Consider the following 27939-nt stretch of genomic DNA (forward strand, 5'->3'; position numbering starts at 1 on the left):
TAGGGTTGGTAGGGTAAGTAGGGTTGGTAAGGTTAGTAGGGTTGGTAGGGTTAGTAGGGTTGGTAGGGTTTAGTAGGGTTGGTAGGGTTAGTAGGGTTAGTAGGGTTGGTAGGGTTAGTAGGGTTGGTAGGGTTAGTAGGGTTTAGTAGGGTTGGTAGGGTTAGTAGGGTTTAGTAGGGTTGGTAGGGTTAGTAGGGTTAGTAGGGTTGGTAGGGTAAGTAGGGTTGGTAAGGTTAGTAGGGTTGGTAGGGTTAGTAGGGTTGGTAGGGTTTAGTAGGGTTGGTAGGGTTAGTAGGGTTAGTAGGGTTGGTAGGGTTAGTAGGGTTGGTAGGGTTAGTAGGGTTAGTAGGGTTGGTAGGGTTAGTAGGGTTGGTAGGGTTAGTAGGGTTTAGTAGGGTTGGAGAGCGTGAAATGGGTCCTTAAAGAAGAAGTCACGGTTTCATGCAGTCCGGAGAGTTGGTGCTGTCAGTATTTTTCTTCAAGGATATTTTGACATCCTATTTATCTGTTCATTGCAATTAAATGCCAGCGACGTCTGTTTATTGGGTCCATGCCGCTGTGGTGTGGCCTGCTAGATACAGCGTGGTCAAATGCATCACGTCAAACCCAGACCGGATGGCGTTTGGTTTCCCAGCATGGGGCTTTTTGGGGGGACAGCGGTTCCAAGCCCTAGCTGAGCTTGGCCAGCGGCCTTTTTGTGCTCTGGCTCCCTTTTCACTAAATAGTTTTAGTCTCCCTGTATGTGGGTTCTTTCTCTGCGGCTGAGACAGCGTTTTGGCTCTCTGGTGAACTGGTGTCACTGAGCATGTTCGGGTCACCCAAAGTTGTTACCCCAAACCCAAGGGGCTTAACAACAGATCTTATGCATCTGTATTTTGGTCTGTGCAACCGGTCCTTTAATCTTCCCAGGGCCGGTACTGAAAGGGCTTGTGGAAGAGGAACTACACCCCGGCTAATAATCCTCCTCACGCTGCAATCTGCAGGCTTTCCACACACTGTGTCCCAATCACAGCAGACCACACCCTGTGCACACCAAGTGAAGTTCATTGTAAACTCCTGTTCAGACTGTGACTAACAGATGGGACGTAGTCGGAGACGCCCGGTGACGGTGAGAATCTGGAGAGATGCAGTTGGTCGTAAGGCGGGACCGGAGAGTTAGTACCGTCGGCCCGGCTGTGTGGGGCGACATCAGCTGTGCCCTGACGAGTCATCCACATTCAACGGGTGACAGTTTACTCCACCCATCCCCCAACAGTCCACTCGTCCCTTCATGGCTCCACCCATCCACTTATCCATAATCCCTCATCCATCTCTATCAATCCATACACCCATCCATTCACCGCATCCCTCAAGTACTCCATCATCCACTCATCCATTAATCATCCATCCAATAATCTCGCCTACATCCATCAAAATTGCATCATCTCTATCCGAAACATTACAGCAATCCAGTCCTCCATCCAACTATAATGCATCCTCCATCTACGTCTCCATCCCGCCAGGGTGCAGTCATCCATTTTCTGCTCATGCTCGTATAATAATGATACCTGATGTATCAGCTTTAAAGAGCAGCTAACCGACAGACTGTTTGGTAACTTTTCTCCGATCCAAATACAAATATATCAAGGAGTATTAGTGATAGTGTCGATAAGAAAGTCATTATATAAAATGATGACTTGAGTTCTGAATTAAATAACTAAGAAAATAGTGGTGATTTGGGAAAGAAACGCCTCATTGCAAAATAAAGTAGGGTGATGAACTTTTAGGTGCAGAGTAAATATTATTCTAATCAATCAGGCGAGCTGTACCTGGACACACGGCCTGCAGTGTGACGTGGCCGACTCGCAGCGTGCTGCTCAGGTGTCTTTGGCTGGACCCTGAAAATAGAAGAAAAAAATCCACCTCCTCCTCTTCTGTCTGGTCTTCATCGTCGAGCTGAACTGTCAACACACACTTGCCCTGAGAGGACACAGAGAGGAAATCAAATCGACGTTAATCACACGCACAAACATCCGGTATGTTTCATTCATATCAACACTGCCACGAACGTCGGCGCTAACAATACATACTTTATTTAGCTCACCAGCTCTTGTCTGCTACTCAACACCGAGTACAACGAGCTGCAAGAAGAGGACGCCGTAGGTCACCGGCTCCTCTTAGGGACGGGGCCACATACTGTGCAATTTGATGTCACGCCGGCCGGACCAGTAAAATCATCGGCGATGGTCCGGCCGAAGGGGGGGGGTGAACGCGGATGGTACGGTTGAAGGGGGATGGACGCGGATGGTACGGTCGAAGGGGGATGGACGCGGATGGTCCGGCCGAAGGGGGGGGGTGGACGCGGATGGTGCGGTGGAAGGGGGGGGATGGACGCGGATGGTATGGTCGAAGGGGGGGTGGACGCGGATGGTACGGTCGAAGGGGGGGGGTGGACGCGGATGGTACGGTGGAAGGGGGGGGATGGACGCGGATGGTATGGTCGAAGGGGGGATGGACGTGGATGGTACGGTCGAAGGGGGGTGGACGCGGATGGTACGGTCGAAGGGGGGATGGACGTGGATGGTACGGTCGAAGGGGGGTGGACGCGGATGGTACGGTCGAAGGGGGGATGGACGCGGATGGTACGGTCGAAGGGGGGATGGACGCGGATGGTACGGTCGAAGGGGGGATGGACGCGGATGGTACGGTCGAAGGGGGGATGGACGTGGATGGTACGGTGGAAGGGGGGATGGACGTGGATGGTACGGTGGAAGGGGGGATGGACGCGGATGGTACGGTGGAAGGGGGGATGGACGTGGATGGTACGGTGGAAGGGGGGGATGGATGCGGATGGTACGGACGAAGGGGGGGCGGATGGTCTGGTCGACGGAGGTTGTGCGCCCCCATTTTCGAGCCGCCGGTTCTGCCTGGAGGAACGACCCTGGTCTGACGCATGCGTTCACTCACAGAGTTGCGACCCCCAATGGACTTTTTAGCAACAGCAGCGACTTTTATAGAAATGCAATTTATGTCTTTTTGTCATTTTTACACTTAGCAAAGGCAGCAGGGGGCCGCAGTGGGGCCCCCCTGGCTGGCTGGATCCAGCCGTATGTTCGACACCCCTGAGATCATGTGAGGACCTGCAAGGGAACACTAAAGAAGCTCAAGCTCTCGCCTGTCTCCGTTCCCTTCTGCTTAAAAAGGGCTGATACAAAGTCCTTCCTAATACCTGTGAATGAGTGAAAAGTGTCCTCTAGTGACATCCCAGTACCCCCCTATATTGGCTGAAACATGCGCCATCAATCATTTGTTGTCAAAGAAAACTAAAATGTGGAAACTATCGCCTGCAGCCCAAACTGGGGCCTCGCTCGTCAAGTTTCCATCCAAGGTTCCAGAGAACAGTGAAAAGAAAGGGTGAATGAATGCTTGGAAAACCAAAGCTCACATAGATGGTCCCGTAATCTAGTGTGACGAGTGTAATGAGTGAATTATTTGTTGGGAAAGCAAAAAAGAAATGTGCCTGAACCAGTGTGACAGGCTGGTTTGTTCATCTGGAAGTCAAAGTGCGATAGAAAAGGCCTCCAACTCACACCAAGTGAAAAGCTACGTGTGCTTAAATGCTACGGAATGAATGAAGTCATCTGTGGTTGTGCTGTGTGTGTGTGTGTGTGTGTGTGTGTGTGTGTGTGTGCGTGAGTGACTCAGCTGGTCGTTGGGTTGAGGTCAGCTTGTGTAAATAAGCGCTAGCTCGGTGCCAACTGCTAACAGGGTAGACACGGTGACACCATGTGGAGACAATCCGACTGTCCCTCCACCGCGGTGAACAAGCGGAAACGCTCCCAGACCCATCTGACCGCGACAACACAAGCGTCACAGACGGCATGAGCCTGAAAAGGAAGGTGACGAATCTAAATACAAAGAGGGGTGTGCCATCCGCACACAGGCTCCACGGGACCGACCGCTAACGTGTAATTATCCACCACCGCGCCAACAAATGTTCTTCTGAAAGATTGTTTTTCCTCATGTGTTTCTGCAGGACCACTTTGTGCCCGTTTGTATTCACAGTGTTGTTCCGGTTCGGCCTGATGATGGCGCTATGGTCCCAGTGTGATAATAACACACAGCAGGGCGGCTTATTTTCCAGGTGTGTTTCCACAAACATTACGTCAGTCTGCACCCCACCTGGAAATGACTCGTCTTCAACAAAGAAATCCATCGCTAATCTTCTCAATGTGTTTTTTTCCCGTGGCCGAATTCTGTGTCTTGTGTCATCTCTTTTTAATATATATATATATATATATATATATGTGTATATATAAATATATATATATACACACGTAATGAGCATTGCTCACAGATCATGACCACAAAGAACGTACAGCTAACAGCTGTTTTGGGCACAGAGGGTCAAGGGCAAAAACAGCAGAGAGAAAAGTGTATGAAACATGACACAGACACACACACACATGGTCGCACAGACACAGACACACACTTCTGCTGAACATGCAGTTAAAAGCCCCACCCACACGAACGCGGGCTAACAATAGCACGCAGGAATGTTTCGCACACACAGATCAGAGGCAGTGAGTGGCCACAGATGGAATATGGAAACACACTCGGCGGTTCTTCGGCTCAGGTGCTCTGACACACACCTGACATGCTTAAGTTACACAAGAAACGGGACCTGATGTTGAGAGCTGGCACTAATGCGAGGAGCATTCTTTGCAACCAAATACAATTTGTTTCATTTGGTTAGAAACGGTTTCACTTCCTAAATGCGACGTTGGGACGTGGTCCACCTGCTTGTGGAACATTATCCGTCCCCACCTCACGGAGCACTGAGCTGCAGGACGGATCCAGGGGGCCGCTGGAGTATCCCAATCCTAATAATCTTGTGCTATTTAGCCTATTGTTTTCAGGAGTTATACACTCTTATATGCTCTTCTATAAATAGGATTTTGTATTCTACTTAGCCGAGACTCACAATTGGTGGGTTTATTTTTTAACAGGCCACGCTAGCAGTTCTGTGAGCGCTAGCTTTGAGCTAAATGCTAACGCCAGTCTACTCACAAGGAATGGCATCACCTCATATTGACCTGATGACGCTACACGATATGAGAATTCCTCCCGAGGGGAATCAAGCAGAAACGAGGTCTGCTATAGCAGAGAATACGGATAATACATATGATGTTTTGTCTACCACCATTTACCTTCGTAGCAGATGATTTGTTCAGATACTTACATAGACTGGAGCTTGTTGGGGATTTAGTTTCATGGCGACGAACTCTGGAAGACAAAAAGACAAAAGGGTGAGAATATAGAATTTTAAGCATTTGTTCTCCAGGAGGCAACGTGTGGAAAGACAAAGTTAGCATCGTGATTGGGATCACAATCAAGATTCAACACTCTCTCATTTTGGTAATAAATGTTTCCTGATTCCAAAAGTGGGTATTTTTCCACACGGGGCAAATCTATGGTGGCCCTGAAGGGTCAATGCCGAGCAACAGGCGGACAAGTTGACAATAGCTCACAAAGCACAAAGCAGAAAACAAAGCGCGTGAAACACAACTGATGCAAGTCCCTCTAAGCACAAGAGAAGGGGCAAATAATGGTGCATAAAGTCTAAATCAGGTAAATGGAATATTTAGGCTGAATAAGTACAGAAACAATGTATTTGGATTTCTTTTTTTCTTTGAGTCATTTATCTAAACTGGCAAAAATTGAGCCAATATCCATTCATTTTAATCCTTTCCATCCACGTAAGGCTGGACGATATGGAGATAACCAAATATCACATTATTTCTTTGACTAAATACGTTGATCAGCCTTTTACACTATATTTACACATAGAAAACGTTGCTTATTATCAGGAATTTGGATATAATTAATCAATCAAAATCAAAACAATATTAAGTTCCGAAAACGAATCCAATGTTACATGTATTTTTTTTAAACCAGTAACACATATAGTCTCTTAATCATATTATTAATATTATATACATTTCACAAGCCTTCTATAGCCTATATGCATTATCCACATTAGTAATTAATTTTTTTGATTTGGACCAATTTGTTGTTACATTTGACAAGGTTTATTAAAAAGGTTTTGAATTTTAATTCCTGTGAATTTACATTTTGTTTAAGTTAAGTGTACGATTTATTATTTCAATAATAACTAACAATTCAATAAATGTAAATCTTTTCATTTATTTGTCACATTTGGTCTCCACTGGTCTCAGGGCCACTGAACTAGAAACACAAGGGACTGTTTACAACGGACGCTCCTCTTTCCATGAAAACGCCGCAGAGCGCGGCGGAGCCTGTTGGACAGGTAACACGTAGCGAACGCAACACATCCACTCGTTTTACTGGTGTCTGTGTGGCCAAACCCTGCTGCAACCGAGACACTGATTTCAGCTTCCCACGTCCCCTCCAAATGAATAAAACAATAACCGGATTCCACGGAAAAAACTTTCTTGGACTTTGGAGTTTGTGTATCAGACCTAAATTCTTCTCCTGAACGAATTGAAGTGTGTCGACATCCACATTCACACAGTGGGGCTCTGCATCTATTTCCAACTTCTAGTAAAGTAAGTATTTTGTAACAAACGGTTTCTTTCTTTCCTTGATCATCTCAAACAACTAGACGTTCACGTGTCAACTGCTCTGTGCGAATAACAGTCAGAGGCTTGGACGCGTTGCCACACAATGAGAAAATGTTTCCAAGCTGGACTGGTACCGTGCACGTCCATCGGCCGTACGTCCACGCTACGCTGGCTCGCCATCGGCAGCAGCTGCTCTTACTGAAAGTGGCCTGGGGGTCCTGGCGGGATGAGGTGCGTTACCTCATCGTGTGCATGAGGTCAGCAGCCGTTTTCTGATCACGGACGTGTCGCTAGGACGTGGCGGCGTCGGAGGTTTGGGGGGGTCACTGATGTGGTCGGCCCATTCATGGACAGGAAACAGGAAGTCGGAGGGAAACAAGGGAGCCTTACAAGTCCTAGTCACACACTGGACAGCGGACAACAAGCCCTTCTCACAGCGCGCATAGAGGAAGTCTAACGAAGGGGGGGCAGACATGTGTCTGAGGGGGCTCAGGAGCAGAACGTCATTGAGTGACCTGTTAAACTCTGCACATGAACGCCGCTCAGCTGACGGGAGCAGAGGCAACAAATACCCTCCATTGAACTTACTGAGGTGGACTGATTGTTCCTGGGAGACTATGACACACTAATGGAATCTGCTGTGGTGGTTCCATAATGAACGCAGGGCTGCAATGTTCTCCAAAAAGAAAAGGAACGGTAAAGAATCCAAGAAAAGAACCAATCTGAGCGGCTAAAAGGCCCAAACCAACGTGCGGTGTTGCAGGAGGGAGTGTAGTTGTGTGTAGACTCACAAACCCCAGAGAACAAAGCCGCAAAAAAGTCTACTAGGGCTGTCAACGAATATTCAAATATAGAATTATATATTCAAATAGTGGTTGAAAACGAATGTGAAAATTAATATTTGAATGTAAAAAAAACGGCGTTGCGACTTTCTGCTTAGCGGGCGACTGACTGTATGTCGCATGTTGTTTTTTAAAGCGAATATTGAAACGTCCTTTGACAGCCCAGCGTCTACGGAGCGGTGTGTCCTCGCACAGACGAGGTGTCCAGCGGGTCCATGAATATTCGGGTGGCCAGTAGGATAACAGCACTGAGCATTCCATTGTACAAGTGGCACCACTACAGAGATAACTCGCTAGCGGCGTCTCGCCTCGGCATCCGCTGTGGATGTTCGTTCGTGATGTTTCCATGGCAACGCCTCGTGGTTTTTGAGACGCGGCCTGCGAACAGGAAACCCCGCATATTGCACGTGGAGGTTCAGCCGCCAGAGGACATTAAGCAGGAGGCATTAAGGTGACTTAAGTTTACGGCGACGGATCCTCTTGCCCTTCTGTCTGTCTGGCTGTGGAGTTAATCCTGCTACGTGGCCCCCCGGCCCCCTCATCCCTCAGCAGGGGCTCAATCTGCTGCTAAAGCCCACTTGTTATCAGTCAGCACAGAATCCCTGACAAAAGCAGTCACAGGGAATATGAAAAGAGGAAATGAGTAAGTCCTCCGTGTGGGGCTCGATTGATTTGGGGAGGATGTGAATCACATGCTGTGGCTTCTTTCACAGGCGCACACGGCGTGCGGCATCAGCTGCTTTTTCCCTTTTGCCTCTATTTACAGGTGTGTTGCATTGTGACTGGGCCGGTCGCACTGTGCGATAAGATGACACATCGCACACTCTGGAATCGCGTGCAATCATTTTTGGTGCTGCGATATTCATTTTACATCTAACGTCAGCAACATTTAAGTTGATCCTCTGCCTCTGTTGCCCCCCGTGTGAGGACACACGGACACGTGAAGGGAAGCAGGGAACCCAACTAAGCTAACTAAGCTAACTAAGCTAACTAAGCCAACTAAGCTAACTAAGCCAACTAAGCTAACTAAGCCAACTAAGCTAACTAAGCTAACTAAGCTAAAGCCTCACCTAAAACAACAACCATCCGCCCGTCTTTCTGCTGGACACATTTTCTGGAACCCGACCGCATCGCACCAAGCCCGATGCTTCGCCCGCTGCTTCGCCCGCTGCTTCGCCCGATGCTTCGCCCGATGCTTCGCCCGATGCTTCACCCGCTGCTTTGCCCGATGCTTCGCCCGCTGCTTCGCCCGCTGCTTCGCCCGATGCTTCGCCCGCTGCTTCGCCCGCACATTCCGATTCTAACGTCTAACTATTCTGACAAATAAAACGTTGTTTGTACTTTGCAATAGCGTACCTTTATTCCCATGCTATTACATTGTCATTATGTTATAAGCAGCATGAAATGGTCTGAAAATGTCAATAATATCGCAATAAATGTTGGTGCAATAATCGCACAACAAAAATGTAATATCATGACATCCAAAATCCAAAAACATACCAGAATGTTGCCCCAAACTGCGTGAACTGCACATCATTGTCCCAACGAACCACAACTGTGTGGCTGTAATCCCGCCTGAAACGGGTGGCGTTAAATAGGATTCAGTTATGATTTATTTGATTAGACAATTATTTAGTGCTCAATGACTCTTTGGCTCAGCTGCACCAGCATTATTTGAAGCAGGCTTATATTAGACACTAATGTTGCTCTTAGATTTACACCTTTTGGGGGGATTTTCTGACGCACATCGTGTGTTAAAGCACAGCACAGAAACTGGACGATAAAGACTTGGTGATAAACGGAGGAGTTTGGGTGTTTTTTTTAGTATTGAAGCATTTGTCTGGGCGTGAGATCAGGTAAAAAACACCCAACGCCGCTCAGACTGAATTACATGAAGGCAGCGTGGCCACTTTCGTGCGAGAGGAGGCGGCAGCAACAAGCTGTTTCCACAACTTGTTGTAATTATGTGTTATACAACTGAATGCTGACTCGGGCTGTTCTTTTCAACGGAGAAGTACAGCAAGAGGCTTGGGACTAACTCAGCTGGCCAGAAGCTATGTCTGGTATGGAAGGAATGAGACGTGGGGGGGGAGGGGGGAGAGAAAGGGAGAGGATCAGGGTGGAAGGACAGAGGCAGAAAGGGAGCTCCGGCTCTCAGCCTGCCGGTTCACGCCGCCGGGGTCGCTCGCTTCCGCCGGCTGCTCACCCAACGTGGCAGCAGGCCGGGGCCTTATCACAACAAGCCGGGGCGACTCCACCACCACACTGCCAGCCGGCAACGCACATCCATTTATTCGTGGCCCGCAACAAAAAAAAGAAAAATAGACGGTGTTTCCCGTTTCCAAAACACACAAGGAAGATGTTGACTGTGATGCTGCAAACGTCAGAGAAGATGACGGGCGGGAGGTTCTTGGTGGTTTCTGTATCATGCCAAGGATTTTTTTTAAAGTATTGGAATCATTTGGGCATAATTTGTCTTTTAACAAAATAGAAATTGTTGGGAGGAAAAAACAAAAGCAGCTGACGAATGGTTTCTTTACGTGCCTCAGATTGAATAGTGTGGATGGATCACTTCTAGGGCTGCAACTAACGATTTTTTTGATAATCGATTAATCGCTCGATTATTTCTTTGATTAAACGATGAATCGGATAAAAAAACAGCGTTAAAAAGCTTTAATTTCCAAACCTTTATTCTAATTCACATTGCAAAAATACTCCAGAAAGTACAGGTTGCTCCTTGAACATAATAATTTATTAAATTTATAAAAAATTTAACAGGATTTGTTTTAACTTATCAGAACTTGTTCTCTATACAACACTCACAAACTCTCACACTCACAAACACACCCCCATGTTCACTTAAAGCTTATTCATTAAATTATTACCATCATTGTAGTGCAAGTTAAGTAAATGTATACAGCTAAAAAACAACAAGTGCTATGAGATCAATTTGTAAATAAATGCATTATTTTAATGGATCACCGTGTGTCTCCCATTACAGGCATAACATCAACTACCGTATAACTCACAATACGCAAGCAAGCGCACTGGACTACCGTATATGACAGCATTAAAAAGTACAACACACACAAATATATTTGTCAATAATAACCGATATAGGACAAAGCACAAAATATATACAAAACAGATTGAAAGATGAAAGGTCCAAAAGAGGCGAGTAAATTAAAAACGTGTCTTAGTCTAGCTAACTGCTTTACTGCTGTTATTAGCGAGCTAACGCTAGCTTGATGACGAGTAAACCGGAGGCTCGTTACGTCCCTCCCGTCGCAGCGGGACAACGTGGTGCTCCCGTGTCATGTCCCCCCCCCCTTAATGCTCAGACACCTCGGACGACTGGTCGAACAGACGTCTCTGCCTGCGTCATGTGACTCACAACAACTGCCGGCGCTGCTCTTTCCCCAACGTCGGCTCGGCGCTTTTATTTTCTATCTCCGCAACTCATTGAGTGACGTAATAATCTCGCGACACAACGAATCGATAATGAAACTCGTTGCCAGCGCTTTTAATAATCAAATTTTATCGATTTCACCGATTTGTTGTTGCAGCCCTAACCACTTCATTTCTGTACCCGACCAGCGCGGTGCACCTTCTATCCCCTACACGCTCCAGCGAAATGTGCTTTTCTTTACCACCAACATCCTGTGGTGTCTCACCACGATTCCGCCAGCCGACTCCACCACTACAAAGTTGCCCAGTTGCACAGTTGGTTTCTCCCCTTGATGATCAAATCCACCCCCACCTGGGCAGTTCTGAACCATTGGCGGCGGAGAGGTGGATGTGCATCCTTGCCCAGGTACGTCTTCCGTCCATAGCCACAGAGGCGCGGACAGGGGCCCTCCACACATACAGGGGTGTCGCTCCAGATCAGACCTGTTGACGCCTCGTATGACAAAACACCCCCCACCCTTCAACACCCCAACTTTGTATTTTTGGAACGACGTCAAGTTGATAGAAGGCGCGTGTTGTCACGGAGCCTTGTTGTATGACACAGCATACGCTCGTGTGTAGACTCGTGGAGTCTTGTGCGCCGTGTGACTCCCAACACTTCCCCCGGCATACGTTCCTGCCAGATTTAGAAACTCTCTGTGATTTCAGAGCTGTCAGATTCGGTTTGTTAGCAGACAAAGGAGACATGATCCCTGTCTCTTCTCTCTTCTCTCTCTCTGGACTCACGTGGGTTTTTTTGTAGGAACAGTGTGATGGAATTAGGGGAAAATATTAGCAGAAATGTCATAACTCTGATTTCTGTTGTGTCCAATCACTGAACTATACATCGATTGAGTCCTTTGTACTTGGAGGGGGGTCCGATACGTCTAAATCCTCCACACAGGACATCTATGCTGAGCCTATTAATCCCATATCACAAAGCCCTGATTGCATATACTATATTATTGAGTATAGGCCAGATGTCAACTTCTGGTTTTGAAGAGTGAAGCAAAAGAACGAGAGTTTTAAAACTTTAAAGCTTTAAAACGATGTCTACTGACCCCTAGGGGGCGACTCTTACGGTTATAACAGTGTGAGAAACGTCCTTAATTCATTCCCTCAGTAAACATTGTAAACATGGGTTCAGGGTCTCAATCTCTAGTTTCAAGTCTTTTCAATCAAGCATGATGTTGGTAGATTTAGTACTTTGGTCCATTTAGAGTAATATAGACCATGAGGTCTCAGTATTCTTTAGACTGGCTACCTTGAGATTGAGTTCTCGCGAACCTCGGCTTGCAAAACATATAACACAGCAATATTATAGTCTGGAAAATTGGACCAAGATTTATAAAATAAAAATATTAATGGCATTCATTTTCTGTATATGATGATTGGTTCCAGGTATGGAATTCAGTACTAATGGTACTGAAAGATCTCTACCGTCAGTATGCAGACAAATAAATGACACATGCCATGATAAACACACCCAAGCCGGCACTTATGTAATAACTAGTTATGGTTTTATCCATCTTCTTTTAGTCTTCAAGAGCTAGAATGTTTCAGTTTTGTTTTATGTGTGTGTGTTACATGATCACAAGTAGGAGAAATTTGACTGCTGGCGGAAATATGGTTATATATCTCAAATGAAGTTGCATTGGTTGGCAGCGTAGGTCTGCTGCTGTAGGAACAGTTGCCACAGCAGCAGTAGAAGTTTGGTATGTTTCCTTCAAATCAAATCTTGAATGCACTACAAACGGGTTTTGACTGACTCAAGAACAGGTGTACTGTTGCTTTCAGCTTTGAACACGGTGTGTGTGTGTGTGTGTGTGTGTGTGTGTGTGTGTGTGTGTGTGTGTGTGTGATAAGTTTGGTTGCCAGGGAGCACGGGTGTGTATTTTTCAGGGATTATTACAATAAAAGCGTGGGAGAAACTGTTCCAGACAGTCTTTGTCATCTTTATGTGACCGGTCGGGCTTCAGCTGCCACTCAACCACAGCGGCCTTTGTACCGAAAGTGTTTGCGGAGAATGCAGCGATATGCGCGCACACACACACACACACACACACACACACACACACACACACACGATTAGTGGCACCCTTTTTGTCACGGTTTGGGGGCCCGTCCTGCTTTATTTTGTAGTTTCCTGCCTCTTGTCTCCCTGGGTCATGTCACTTCCTGCCTTGTCCTGTCGTCCCCTGTGATTGTCTGCAGTGTCCCTGATTGTTTTCCCCCTGTGTCCAATCACCTGCACCTTCCAGTGTGTTTAAGTCATGTGTGTCTGTTGTCACTTGTTGCGTCATTGTTGGATGTTCTGGAAGTTCACGTCTGAGTGTTTCTGGGTCCTGTCTGCGTTTTTCTCCCTTGACCTTTTTTTGATTTGAAGTCTTGACTATTAAAACTCTGCGTCTTGGTCCTGCCTTCCCCGCTTTCCTGACTCATCACATCGCCCAGCAGTCCTGTGGGGCAAAGTGATTATGACTGATTAAATATCACTGCCGATGGTGCCGTTCCTAAACAAAGAAGTCGTGGGAACAATTATTACAATTTTTATTTATATTGACTAACTGTACAAAAAATCAAATCCGAGCGGAAGCCGAGGCTAATGGATAATAATTACGTTGCGGTTGTGTGCGTTTTCATTTTCATTCATTCTTCATTTTGACCGATAACAGATTTGCATGCAGGTAGAATCACATCATCCTTTTTCCTATTAGACATTTGTCACAATCAGTAGGGTTTAACTACGCCCGTATTTATATTGAATCGTTCGTTAGAAGCAGAGCTCCAGCATGCTAGTTTATATATTTATATTTATGTATTTATTATCTTTATAATCCCTGTATGTGCGTGCCTGAACTCTTATGGTTAGAATAATAACAATGACCAATGAGCAACTATTTAAATGGAATTATTTTGAAAAAAAGATTTCTGAATTTTTCCGTGCTTTACAGACAACCAACAACAGAGATGCGTCCTGAGCTGCTAACATAGTTAGTTCTGTACACGCCCAATGTAAATCCTCACAGTCTTTTTGTGAGGTCACAGTGACGCTTGACAACTGAAATCCAATCAGTCCCTGAGTCCAGGTGGAGGTTTGGACCAAATTTGAAAAACTTGGCACATGCCTAAAACATCAAGCTTTTATAGGCTGCAGGCCTTTAAAAGAAAATAAAAGGTGTTTAAGCCACTGGTTTAAATTAGCTCTAATGGTTTAAAAATGTTTTTTACTCACAACTTGTATTTACTTGATTCAAGAACCTCTTCCTCACAGTGACAGTAACAGCGCGCCTAAAAGTCTGTAATTATTTGAGAATGAAGATTGGCATTGCGTCTTTATCACGTTGCCGTTTAAACAGGGCAGGCTTGAAAAAATATGAAGGAAAAAAAGTTTGTTTTACAAATGTCATTCCGTCAGCCCGATCTGACCTTCAAACGCGAACCTCTGCGAGTTGTGTTTGACTTGGACCGGAGGTTGGAGGAGCCCGTAGAAGGAAGTGGTCCAATCTCTCACCAACCAGCAGCACTTGGAACCTGAAGGTGACCTCTGCGGTTTATCCCATTTCCAAGCTCTGCGTAACTCTTCTTAAAAAACCCTGTTGTTTTCCACTTCACAAGAACAGTTGGTTGCTATCTATCGTTATTTTTACCACTGAACTTCGGCGTGGAGCTTATCACGGTGTGTTGTTGCTACAAAGTGACCATTTGCTGACGCCGATACTCCGTTAAACAATCAGAGCTACAATGGAGCGCACACGGTAACGCACTCCCTGAAGAAATAAGTGACAAGTCCAGAACATCAAACCAGCGAAAGCTGCGCTCTTGGTCGTTAGTTAATGTACTTATTTTTGTGCAGGTAATATGTTGTTAAATATGTTTAAAGTTAAATAAGTTACCTATACAAGTAGTTATGTCTCATTGTATTAATTTGTCCAGTTATTGACGCGCATAATGCGCAACCAGATATTCCAATAGATGTGTTTTTTTAAAGCGAATATTCAACCGTCACATCGCTCCAAGCCCGTGTCCCTCGCACTTATTATTATTTTTGTTTCATTTATATTAGGATTTATTTTTTCACATTCCGATTCTAATGTCTAACTATTCTGACAAATAAAACGTTCTTTCGCTAATAATCCCGTTTCAAATATTAAAGATGATTCTATTCCGTGTCATAACTGGGTGAGGTAAGCAGAATACTGCTTTTCAGCACTTCAAACTAAATGCTGTAAACGCCGTGCAGACTTTCGGCGGACCATCTCTGGTCAATTTGCATGAATCTTCATTCAGCCATTGAAGTTAGTGGAAAAATAAAAAAAGCTCCCTTCTGTTGACATTCAACGTATACAATGTGGAGCTCAATGGGACCAGGTCACCGGGACCCTTTGCTCCAGGGCAGGTAGTTTGAAGGTCGTCAGTGGAGTCTGCTACTCGTGCACTAACCCCATGCAGATTGCTGCTGGCGGCTTTCACGTCTCTTGGCCGTTGGGGCTTTGCTGATACTGTAATTACAGTTTGGCTACGAACACAACCAAAACAATACTCTTTTTATCCTCCTTCTGCAGATGTCCTTGGAAGCGTGTCATGGCTGACTGGGACTGTAGATGGAAACAGTATTATGCTATTATGCCACTGAGCAGTTTTATGAGAATTGGTATTGATCTGAGCATATCAGGTCGCACTGTTTCGTGAGTTTGAACAAAAAGCTTTTCTAGCACTGGTATGAACACGAACACCCATTTAAGATCAAAATATGAAATACACTCTGCGTCTGTCTGGAGGACGTATTGTCTGGCCGGTGGGCCTTTGGAAAAGCCGGTATGAATGGAATTGTGACCACGCTGGCCGAGCAGCTACAGTCTACACGGAGACAGAAAAGCAACAGTTCTACAGGCCTTTCCTAGGGGGCCGCGCTGCGATAGCGCTCACATATCTGCCTTGTGTCACCTTGTCAAAGAGCACCTGTCTCCGTTTCTGGATTCACTGCTCCGATTCCATCGTGTGCAAAAACAAAAGACGTGGAGGCTTGTTAAAGGAATTGGACTCGTTCAGCCAAACAAACAAGTTTTTGTCCTCATGTTACCTCATCTGCATGAGTCGCTGGTTCAGCTCAGCTGTTATTGTGTCTTTCTGTCCTGAACCTTTCCGTCCTTGTTATTGCACGAATGTGCCAGCGTGAGATGGCCTTTGGAAACGATATGGACCGTAACGTGTTCTGATACGTTTCCCACGCAGAATCATTTCTGCGTTCTATTAAAGCGTGCCGTCATGATAAATCGGGCTACGTTATTAACTTGTTGTATGATAACTAGACCGGACATAGGCCATTGTTACATCATTGACAATACATGGAGCTTCAAATTGTTACGTCATTGACTTGACTTATATAAAACATTTCATTTGTATTAATATTGCCCATTGTGTTTCTATACTTTACATACAAATGTCACCAACATGTGTATCCAAAAATAAACAGCAAGGTTTTCCGTACTAACAGAAGAACGGGGCATTCAGTTCGGATCCTGTTGTTTTATTTATTTCTTTTTTTCTAAGCTTCACATTTTTATTAAATTGTTTGGATATTCTTATTAATATTAACTTCATTGCTCATAATGGCTGAACTTGCATCATTCGATCATCATAAAAGTGTCATAGATAAATGAATGAGTTATATTCTTTATTCTTTATATTTGGGACAATGCATCGGCCCGAAAAGTAATTATTGTTACTAAATAATTTTGTTACAAAGTCATTTCAATCTTCTTTTCTGTCTCCCTTCCTCGTGTTTATACTCATGTTAAAAAGACACTGATCCATTTAACAGATGTTGAGCCATAGTCAGTGTCCCCAATTGTCCAGTTGTCACGTGTCTTAAGAAACCAGTTGTGGACTTGTGATAACTTTAGTCGACCAGTAACGTGTTGCAATTCCAACCGCTGACACAATAAGCTAATTTCACATGTAGCTGTTGAAATAAAACAAGATCACTTTTGTACAGCTGAGATGTGGTTTCGATATGGAATCAAGTGTGAATACATGAAACATAAGCAACAGCCCATGTGACACGGCACCGAGCAGCTCAGTCCCTCTGGAGGCTGTCCGCCAGTCCCACATAACACAGTCCGTCCTGAACAGTCCCACATGAACAGTCCGCCCTGAACAGTCCCACGTGAACAGTCCCACATGAACAGTCCCACATGAACAGTCCGCCCTGAACAGTCCCATATGTACAGTTCACCCTGACAGTCCCACATGAACAGTCCGCCCTGAACAGTCCCACATGAACAGTCCGCCCTGAACAGTCCCACATGAACAGTCCGCCCTGAACAGTCCGCCCTGAACAGTCCGCCCTGAACAGTCCCACATGAACAGTCCCACATGAACAGTCCGCCCTGAACAGTCCCACATGAACAGTCCCACATGAACAGTCCACCCTGAACAGTCCCACATAAACAGTCCGCCCCGAAAAGTCCCACATGAACAGTCCCACATGAACAGTCCGCCCTGAACAGTCCCACATGAACAGTCCGCCCTGAACAGTCCCATATGAACAGTCCCACATGAACAGTCCGCCCTGAACAGTCCCACATGAACAGTCCGCCCTGAAGAGTCCCACATGAACAGTCCCACATGAACAGTCTGCCCTGAACAGTCCCATATGAACAGTCCCACATGAACAGTCCGCCCTGAAGAGTCCCACATGAACAGTCCGCCCTGAAGAGTCCCACATGAACAGTCCCACATGAACAGTCCGCCCTGAACAGTCCCACATGAACAGTCCCATATGAACAGTCCCACATGAACAGTCCTCCCTGAACAGTCCCACATGAACAGTCCCATATGAACAGTCCCACATGAACAGTCCGCCCTGAACAGTCCCACATGAACAGTCCGCCCTGAACAGTCCCACATGAACAGTCCCACATGAACAGTCCGCCCTGAACAGTCCCACATGAACAGTCCCATATGAACAGTCCCACAGATAAAAGGGTAGTCAGAAAGAACAGGCTGCACATACGATGCACAGTGCAAATCCACTCAGGTCGGTCAGGTCAGTTTATAAAACATTTGTATCTGGGGGAGGGGAGGTAATTACAGGGTTTTTTTCTAGAAAATGGTGGCCAACGGGGGATGCTGACATAGACAACATCCCCGGGGTGACGCTGACTTACAATTCCACTACAATTTCACAAAAAACAAGGAACCGTGTGTGCCACTCCTTTAATGTAAGAGCATCTGGTTCATCATCATCATCATCATCATCATCATCAGGAAACGAAGACTCAAAAGAATCTCAGCTGAGGCCAATGGGAAACTGTTGTGTGTTTACCATCAAGCTAATATGTATAATAGCCTATAATTATATATATAAACACCCCTCACCTACCTAGGCGACCTGTTATAAAGACGTCATGGAGTAATGTGCTTCTTCTTATAGCTTTGTACGTTAGTTTAAGTGCAAAAATCCCAGCTCTAGGCAACAGCAACCCGGGCGCCCGCGGTGCACAGAGGCCGCCTGCTGAGTGACTTCATCAGGAAACACATGTAGCCGAGTGGACGTTGGGTCGCACCGAGAGAAGAGTCCGAACCTCAAAGCCTCGATGCTTTGCAAAAAAGTTGCATAAAACCACAAAACTCAAGGGAGGGAAGAGGCCCAAATGAGCCGCATCGTTGTACTCGCGCCGTTTGAGAACACACAGTTGAAATGTAACACGAAGAGCTTCTGGCGAGGCGATCTTCTTACCTTGTTGCAGTGTTGACTCCGCACGGAGATCGCTGCCCTCAACTCCGTCCCTTCGTGTTTTACGCCGAACACGCTCGCTTATCTTTCGGGAACTCGTCGGCGCAAATATCTCCTTCCGCTAAGTACGAAGCGCAGAAGATACTATTGAACAATAGCATTTTCTTTCACATATAAGTCCTTTTTCATGTCGGCCGCTGGTTGGGGAGAAACTGGGTCCATGCTGAGAGTCGGTCCCCGACGTCAAGCTCGACGGAAGAGGAACCCCCGCACATCCGGCGGTTCGTTTCAAAATAAAACGTTGTTCACTTTGAATCAGCATCCTTTTGTAAACGTGACATGACGGCGTTCTGATATCTGGGGTTATAACAGACACGGTTTGCATCCATCTTCTGGGGTTTCAATTGAAATGTTTAGTTATAGTGTAAATTTAAGTTTCACATAAGGCGAGATTCTGTACAGTTTTCTCTTTTTTATTGCTGGCCAAGTCAAAATATTAAAATAATGTAGTTTTGCAAAAAGGTTTTGCTATTTTCTGTCGGCAATCTAGTGAATGAGAGTGCCACATTTACAGTGTTGTGTTCTCCACAAATGGACTTAGTAGTTCCTCTTGTGGTCTAAGAGGGAAAGTACATCTTAGAGCAGAAACACGTAATAATCACTCCGGAGCACCTATATAAAAGTTATTCACAGTTATTTTATTTATTCATTTTCTAATAAATTGACTACACACGTTTCACAGTTCAAGTTTTCAAAAGTGTTCAAGTAACTTTACTGCCATGCAGCTCAGCACAACAATTCAAAGAACATTGAAAATTCCATTAGGGCACTATGGATTTAATTCTATTTTGATTAACTTCTAATTCGTATTCTATTATTTCTTTAGTGTTACTGCAAATATATTATATTTATTACTTTCCATATTTCTTTGTATAGTGTCTCCTGGAGCAGGCCACCAGTCTAGATACAACTTTATCTTCTCTTGTATTTTATTTATTTAGTAAAACGCTATTATTACTAACTTCAGTAACGCACAACACATTGATACATATTTTAAATACTTAATATCATAGGAAAGTTAAAAGCACAGTGTAAATCGTTTTCCACATTTGTTTTCATTTATCTCCACTGTATGTTCTCAACTAAGATCATGTTCGTACGTAACATATCAAAAATCAGGAACTTCCTGTCTCAAAGTGATGCAGAAAAATTAGTTCATGCGTTTGTCACTTCCAGACTGGACTACTGTAATTCTTTGTTATCAGGCTGCTCTTGTAAATCTCTTAAGCCTCTCCAGTTGATTCAGAATGCTGCAGCACGTGTATTAACAAGAACTAAGAAAAGGGATCATATCACTCCTGTATTAACTTCTCTGCACTGGCTCCCTGTTAAATCAAGAATAGATTTTAAGGTACTTCTCCTCACCTACAAGGCACTTGCTTGTGAGTCACTGTCTCAAGCTCCTCTTTTGTGGAACCAGGTTCCACTTTCAGTCCGGGGGGCAGATTCGGTCAGCTCTTTTAAAGTAAAACTCAGAAGCGTCTGTGCAATAGCGCCATGGAATGGGAAACGCCCACTGGAGCACAGCTGAACAAGCGGCCCAGCGGGCCGTTACCTGAGCAAGGTTGATTCCAAAAGGGCAGTCTTGACTCCTTCCTTAATCTTCCAGACTACTGACCCCACAACAATGTCCCGGGGCAGGATAGTCTCGGTCTTGGCCCCTGTCTCCTCGGTCTTTGAGAATACCCGGGATAAGGCGTCCGCCTTGCCATTCCGAGAGCCTGGTCGATACGTGAGGGAAAGGTTGAAGCGACCAAAAAATAAGGCCCACCTGGTTTGACGGGAGTTGAGACATCTGGCTGATTGTACGTACGCAAGACTCTTGTGGTTGGTCCAGATGATAAACGGTTGCTCAGCTCCCTCTAGCCAGTGGCGCCACTCCTCCAAGGCGAGCTTGACGGGGAGTAGTCCCGTTTCCCATGTCATAGTTCCTTTATTCTGTGGAGAGAGGACGTGAAAGAAAGGCATACAGGTGGAGCTTTGGTGGATGGCGCCAAACCCTACTTCAGATGCATCCACCTCCACCACAAATTGAAGTTTGGGGTCCGTCTGTGTGAGGATGGGTGCCGTGGTCAACCGGTTCTTAGGGTCCAGGAATACTCTGTCTGCCTCCGGGGTCCAGCAGAAGGACCTGGCACTGGATGTCAGCGCTGTCAATGGAGCAGCCACTCCGAGGCTGTAGTCTCGGATAAACCGGCGGTAGAAATTTGCAAACCCTAGGATCCTTTGGAGTCGCAGGCTCGTACCAGGCTGAGGCTAGTCCAGAACCGCCCTCAAACATCTTCCCCTGTCCCTCCACAATGATGTATCCGAGAAACGACGACGTGTGGGCGTGGAAGTCGCACTTCTCAGCTTTCAGGAAAAGGCGATTCTCCAGTAATTGTTGAAGGACCCGCTGCACATGCAGAGTGTGGACGTTGCTGTTCTCAGAGAAGACAAGTATATCATCCAGATAGACTGTGAAAACAAGTCAGTTCTTAATGTAAAAAAAAAATGCTGTTAAGAGGTAGGTAGTACATGAGTGTTCCTTTAACTTATGTTGTCAGTGTAATTGACAGGCTTCTTAACTGGTTAACTCTTAAATTCAACATATTTTTTTCAGGCAGTGATAGGACAGGCAATGATGCAGAGAGCACAGGGAGAGGAGAAACACCAGGTCCAATAGAGAGAGGAGAAGCACAGAGGAGCCATGAACCCCAGAACACGCGTTCTGGGGTTCATGGCTCCTCTGTGCAAGGCAGGACCTGACGTGGAGGACAAGGAGGCCCTCTGGGCACTACTGTAAAAAGGAGACTCCGTATGTAGATAGTTCTTAATCTGCAATTGTGTTGTTGTGTTGACATACTTTTCTTTGCTGTTTTCTTAAATTGAATAAACTACAAACTAACACATGTATTCATTGTCATTGATTGTATATGACTTTTACTGATAACATAATGGAATATAGCCAGGACAGCCTTACAGAGTCGCGACGCTTTGTGTTGCGTTGCTTCGCATCGCGTCGAGGTCTGTATGATCACAAAATTCAGAGTTTACCCACCTCTAATTTTACCACTACAGCACTGGTGGTGAGGACAGGATGTAGATGACCTCTTAGTGATTGCCTCATAACAGCATCTTAACTGGTTCCGTCCTCATGGCCAGTGTTGTGAATTCAATTACGTATTGAGCCGGGTCCCGCTTCCCTGGCAAAGCCGGAACAACAGCTTAACTGCGTCCTTACCATGGGTGGGGTGGTCAAACAGTCTCCTCATATCCGCTGTGAACTCCCGGTATGAGGGGATGTAGGGGTCTTGTTGCTCCCAAATAGCTGAAGCCCACTCCAGAGCTGCCCAATAATAAGACGTAGGTTCGGGGCTGGAGGTCAAAAACCAAACCACATTGTAACAAAAAAGATCTACGCTTTCCCAGATCTCCCTCATACCTCTCAGGTGTAGGGACCTTGGGCTCCTGGACAGAGAGGGAAACACATCCAGCTTCGGCAGGCGCTGGGGACGATGCAGGTGGTAGAGGAACGGCTGCAGCACTGAGCTGGGCCTGGATAGCAGATAAACTGGCAGACAGGGCATGTACAGAAGACATAATCTCCTGTAGGGCCGTCCTGTGTTGTCCCAACAAACTGCCTTGTTGGGACACAGCATGGCACACATGCGAGGATAGGTCCGCTGGGTATATTCTGGCCGGATTGTTCCGTCACAACTTCTCCAGTTAGAATCCAAACGGATTCCGGTGATGTCGTGATGTGGGGAAAGGTTCAGGTTGCCAGGCAGGAGTGACGGGAATCCAGGGTGAATGAGCTAGAGATGGAGATACAAGAAATAGGTAAGCACACAAACAACTACAAAAGGTGAACAGCGACTAATTTAGGGAGCTGGGGTCGTGACAATAGCGTTATATTTTATTTTATCCCTCTTTCAATATGTCGTCTTATCTTTCTTGTTGTCCATTACCTAACTGTCTGCTACTATGCACCAATCGCCAAGTCAAATTCCTTGTATGTCTGACATATTTTGGTAATAAATGTTTAAATTCCTGATCCTGACGGTGAAGAGCGGTCTAATTGCACGGACAAATTGTGAAAGCCACCGGAATGTGTTGACAAGTTTGAAAAACAGGGAGACTCTGAACTGCAATCTAATTCGGACCTGTTGGGGGCAGCAACGTGCCGCCAGGCGTCCTGCGTGCTGCAAACACTGAAGACGAAGAAGAGGAAGCGACGTCACGTGACGTCACGTGTTCCGTTTCAAACACAGCTGGAACCGGGAGCGCGGTGTTGAGGATAAAGAAGTAAACTGCGTGAGGTACTTCGATGAAGCCCACTTATTTGCGGTTTTTTCCACGTTGCATAACAGCAGGCGGTTGGTGGGTTCGTGTGTCAGTCGGAACGCAGTTCGTGTTGTTGATATGCCGCTAACCGACAGCTAGCCTCCGTGTTAGCGTTACCTTGTTGCCGCCTGTGGCCCGGTACTCTCACTGTTGTCCCCCCGTCGGCCGCAGCTTCCACCCACGACAACAAGTTCTCCTTAAAAGCCCCGATGTCTTTTCCGTTTGAATCAAATTGACCAGGTGACTCTTTCCACTGTGCTGCTTGTGTTGAGTTGAATGAACTGAGGAGGATGAGCGGGCTGGAGGACATCAGCCTCCACATCCAGGAGAGGATCTCCTCCTTGTACCGCACGCTGGAGCTGTCAGGCGTCGGTACGTAGCAGTGGTTTTCTATCGTTTTTATTCGCATTACCCATTTAAGACATGTCGTTGCATTCGTCTCCACTCCACGTGTAGAATTGCCTCAGAGGAAGAAGCTTGGACAGGAATTTGTGGCGCTCGAGAAGCTTCTGGAAGAGTTTGAAAAATGTGTTGGTCGACAGAGAGAGCGACTGAAGCAGCTGAAGGTAAAGGCTGAAGGCTTTATTTATTTGCACAATTTAATTTTAATAAACAAACCTAACAAAGATTAAATGAATTCAACGTAGGAAGAGGCAGAAAGCCCTGTGGGATTATCTGAAGACCTAAATCGTATTGCAATATTATAAAGCATAAAGTAAATATGCATAAGATATGATGAATGCTACACATGGCAATACATTACAAGTCACAGAATGGAAGGATAATGTAATAGTGTTGGGAGTGTGCACATGTGCACGTGAGAATAAGCAAGGGCTCGTTTATTATGAGGATACTGGTTCCTCAACTCATCAGCAGCGTCCTGCTACACGTCTCCATGAGAGAAACCGAGTGAAAACAGCCATTGCATCTTCTTTTAACCACCTTTTGAAACCTTTTTATGGAGGAATCTACACATTTAGGTGCTAAAAGTTGTTCTACAATTTGGTTCCCCTAAATGTCATCAGGCCCCCCCCAATATGATGGTGGGGGAAACACTGGTGAACGGAAAATAAAGGTGTCGGCGCTCTCTGGTGGACAGAAGCTGTAGTGTTGTAACAGCGTTACAGCATTAATACTACAGTTGATTCATTTCAATATTCCAATTGTAACAGAATACATGTGACACGATTATTTGTCAGATGCCTGATCAAAATAATGCTGACCAAATTCAAAAGGTTGGCTGTGATGCATCATTTTAAAAATGAATGTATTTGCATTGTACAATTGTTATAATATGGATTGATTTGGAGGAAACCTAAGATGCAGTTAAGTTAATCACTGGCAAATGTTTTTCTTTATCAGCATCAGAAACGTAACGACGTTGGTTAAAACCATTTTCTCACTCAAACAAACACTTTTCAGAATAAGCTCAGCGTTACTTCATGTTTTTGTTTTCACGGTGCTTCAGGAGCTCGAGGAGTCCTTCCAGAAGAATTTGCAGGATGTCCAGCACATAAAGGAGAACGTACCTGTACACATGCCCAAGAAGAAATGTCCAGCAAAGTGAGGACACGTCCATTGTGCTTTCTGCTTGGTAGTTTTAAATGGAACATACTGCACCTCCAATGGCTCCAATGTGTGAATCTAAGAGTAACTACATCCGTCAAAAAGCACAAACTGCATCCTGGGTATCTAATTGAAACATTTACATCACTTAAAACATGAATTATTTAGGCTCGCACTATTTGTCTCGTTCTGTTTATGAGTTTTCAGGTACCCAAACACACAATACCGCGGCAATACAGAACTGACGCCTTGTGTTGTTTCTCTCAGCGGCGGTGAACCCGTAGTGACCCAGAATAACGACGTGCAGCCGGTTCTGTCGGAAAATGCCAAGAAGACCACCAAGAGCTTCGTCAGAGAGATGGAGGTGATCACCATGCAGGAGTTTGAGAGCATTCCTCAGTAAGTACCACGTGCGCATGTGTCCGTGTGTCTCATTGAGAAGAGACCACGGAGAGACATCAAAGGACAAGATATTTAGACCTGGGCCCTGTTCCTCGTACGTGGGTCAACTAAGTCCATCAAATGTCCAGCTCAAATTACCGAGATGATTGACATCGGACTCTCTCGGTTTCTTGACGGCGTATCGGCGCTCAAACCGCCTCGTTAGTTTGAACCAGATGTCAATCATCAGGATAATCGTCTTAAGGCAGAAGAGTCGATCACCGAAACCAGGATTTTTTAACAGTATAACGGCAAATAAACTTAAAGGAAGAGCAGGAGATGATCATGAACACATATGAGGGTCCCAGGGAGGACCGTCCTGTGTCTCTAAAGGTTTCTTCCCTTTATTCTTCCCATCAAAGACCTTTTCATTGTTTGGGGAGTTTTTCCTGTCGATGTGAAGGTTAACACACATGTTAACGTTACGCGTGTTGGTAAAACGGCTCATTTTAGTGCCTCGTCACTCTAATCAATCACATTCTATTTAAATGTGTCTGCTGGCAGGAGGCTTCATGATGATCATCATCCAATGAGAATAATCATCTCAACTCCTTCAGAGTATGTAGATGAAAACAAGCCCAAAGCATCAGATTGATACGAATGAACAGGATCTATGTGTCAGCTGATGTATCATACGTGTGTAGACGACCACATAGAACTAGTTTATTACATGTGTGTGAGAATCATTATAGATCCATCGTTCATCAACAGACATTTGATCAACTGAAGCAGTGAAATATATAAGAGACAGTGGGACAGTCCGCGGGACAGTATGAGAGACAGTCCGTGGGACAGTCCGTGGGACAGTCTGTGGGACAGTGGACGCTCTGCTGCAGTGTGTGGTGTTCATCACGTAACGTAACGGGCAAATCTTCTTGTAAATAAAGGATCCTTGTCCTCAGCATCTGCAGCGCTCGTGCAGGACGTCATGGCGTCTCCGATGGGGTCTCTGATCTGGGAGAAGTCTCTCCCTATAAAACGTTCATCTAACTGATGTCTCTCCCTATAAAACGTTCATCTAACTGATGTCGCTCCTTCATCAATGAGGGCGGAGTGATGAACTGATCCAGCAGCTCAGATGAACCTGCGAATGAAAGGATCAAGTTTTCCGATGTGTTGCTCTGGTGATTTAGACGAAGCGATGAGCCGGATCTACGTAATCTCATCCTGAAAACTATCCGGCTTACTCGGTTAGCCACGTACGAGGAACCGGGTCCTGTTCTATAGGACAGGACCCGGAAAGGATTTCTGTCCTGTCTGGAACTGTACTCGGTCCTGAGGATGTCTGCTCTACACGCTTGGCCGTTCAGTGTCATTGTCCTGTTATTTAGCATGTGTTCTGTGGATGGAATGTTAGTGACGCCCCCCCCCCCCCCCCCTCAGGTACATGAAAGGACGCGTGTCGTACGATCAACTCAACGCGGCGGTGCAGAGCCTCAACGCGGCCGTGTCGGCCAAGTACAAGATCCTCCATCAGTCAGCAAAAAGTCTGAACAATCAAACGCGCAAACAGCGCCAGCGCTTCAAGGACCAGGAGACGAAGGAAACGAAAGGTACACGAGGGCGCTTGTGAAGCACGTCTCTACCAGGAACCCGTGATGAAACCAACGTTTGGGTAGAAACAAAGGCACCTTCTTTGAAAGAAGTTATTCTTTTGTTTTATTCAGCCTACGTGGGAGTTGATTGAGAATTCCATTATTTATGAAGTGAACTGAAAACAACTCGCTTCACGCTTCACTTTATTGTAGAATTGCTACGGGGAAATGCTTGTCTTTTTTACTACCCTTTAATTGATGTGTCAATTTGATTAAGTCAAGTAATATGTATAGCAAGTCAGCTGGCAACACAAGGAATGGGCCTTATAGGATTTACCCGTCAATAACTAAACGCTGTGTTTGTCCCAATGTCTTTCAGGTCACTTTTTCGTGGTGGAGGACGACATTCGAGAATTCACCCGGATGAAGGCAGACAAGCGATTTCAAGGGATCCTGAACATGCTGCGACACAGCCAGCGGCTGCGAGAGCTCCGGGGGGGCGGCGTCGTCCGCTACGTGCTGGTGTGAATGACGCTCCGTCAGTAAGACACCCGTCTCATCTACACATGCTTATTCAAAGAATCATCCATGGATCATTTGCTACCTTCTATCGGCCATGTTCATACATTGATATATATGGATGTGGTGTTTAGGACTAAGTGCTATACATTAATTTTCTCTATTCTACATTTTGTATTTTTGAGCAAAATAAAAATAAATTCTTAAGGAAAAAGTGAAATAGTGGTTAATGCTTTTAAAAAACGTCTTCCTATTGTGTGCATGTTGACTATGTGTGAGCTCTATTTAAAGATCTTTTTTTGTCTATGCAGTTATGGACTTGTATGGAGGTCCTGCCATAATTCCATCAAGACAGTTTAACAGGCCACGTTGGGTCTTAGAACAAGATGAATATGGTGTTGGATGGATTTTGGTAATGTTTTCATTCAACCTTCATTTCAGTTTTGATTTTTTACTTTTTCAATATGCTATTGATTTTCTACATACAACACTACTTACTTTTTATACGTTTTCAGCCTCTGTTAAGATGTATTTTCTCTTCACGTGATCGCTGAGGCCTAAAAGGTCGTTTTCTACCTTTGATTTTATGGAGCGGCACGGTGGTGTGGTGGTTATCACTGTGGCCTCACAGCAAGAAGGTCCTGGTTCCACTCCGCCCAGTGGCCTTTCTGTGTGGAGTCTGCATGTTCTCCCCGTGCCTGTGTGCTTCTCTCCGGTTCTCCGGCTTCCTCCCACAGTCCAGAGACCTGCTCTGGGGATCAGGGTGATTGGTGCCCGTAGGTGTGTGGATGTGAATGGTTGTTTGTCTCTGTGCAATCCAAGGTGTACCCCGTCTCCAGCCCCCCCGTGACCCCGGTGTCAAGATGGATGGGAAGATT

The 27939-nt window shown here is 45.6% G+C and overlaps 2 protein-coding genes across 9 annotated transcripts in view; one reads left to right on the plus strand and one right to left on the minus strand.

The window, feature by feature from the left end:
• Positions 1 to 18887, minus strand: part of LOC120808992 (uncharacterized) — a 56207-nt gene extending 37320 nt beyond the window's left edge. For all 7 annotated transcript variants that reach the window (XM_078097865.1, XM_078097867.1, XM_078097866.1 and 4 more), the window contains exons 1-3: positions 18618 to 18887; positions 5222 to 5265; positions 1809 to 1959 (exon numbers count right to left, since the gene is read on the minus strand). In XM_078097865.1, coding sequence (XP_077953991.1) covers positions 1809 to 1959; positions 5222 to 5254 — 184 coding nt within the window. In that variant the 5' untranslated portion in view covers positions 5255 to 5265; positions 18618 to 18887. The remainder of the gene's footprint in view (positions 1 to 1808; positions 1960 to 5221; positions 5266 to 18617) is intronic.
• A 3871-nt stretch (positions 18888 to 22758) lies between these two features.
• Positions 22759 to 27275, plus strand: LOC120809708 (SKA complex subunit 1). Of its 2 annotated transcripts, none has more exons than XM_040163720.2 (7): positions 22759 to 22975; positions 23241 to 23372; positions 23457 to 23566; positions 24469 to 24563; positions 24834 to 24965; positions 26391 to 26560; positions 26922 to 27275. In XM_040163720.2, exons 2-7 carry the CDS (start codon positions 23291 to 23293, stop codon positions 27068 to 27070), a joined length of 738 nt encoding a protein of 245 aa, XP_040019654.2. In that variant the 5' UTR covers positions 22759 to 22975; positions 23241 to 23290; the 3' UTR covers positions 27071 to 27275. The 2 variants fall into 2 exon arrangements, with proteins under 2 accessions (XP_040019654.2, XP_040019655.2); XM_040163721.2 differs by having other exon boundaries at positions 22778 to 22975; positions 23273 to 23372.
• The last annotated feature ends 664 nt before the right edge of the window (positions 27276 to 27939 follow it).

This window comes from Gasterosteus aculeatus, chromosome Y, assembly GCF_964276395.1.
Source record: "Gasterosteus aculeatus chromosome Y, fGasAcu3.hap1.1, whole genome shotgun sequence".
Taxonomy (NCBI): Eukaryota; Metazoa; Chordata; class Actinopteri; order Perciformes; family Gasterosteidae; genus Gasterosteus; species Gasterosteus aculeatus.

Excerpts from the sequence above, each read along its gene's own strand:
- LOC120809708 (XM_040163720.2), top strand. The coding sequence starts at position 23,291 with ATGAGCGGGCTGGAGGACATCAGCCTCCACATCCAGGAGAGGATCTCC. Across the intron at positions 23,373-23,456 it reads GCTGGAGCTGTCAGGCGTCG|AATTGCCTCAGAGGAAGAAG; the intron begins GTACGTAGCAGT and ends CTCCACGTGTAG. Across the intron at positions 23,567-24,468 it reads AGCGACTGAAGCAGCTGAAG|GAGCTCGAGGAGTCCTTCCA; the intron begins GTAAAGGCTGAA and ends ACGGTGCTTCAG.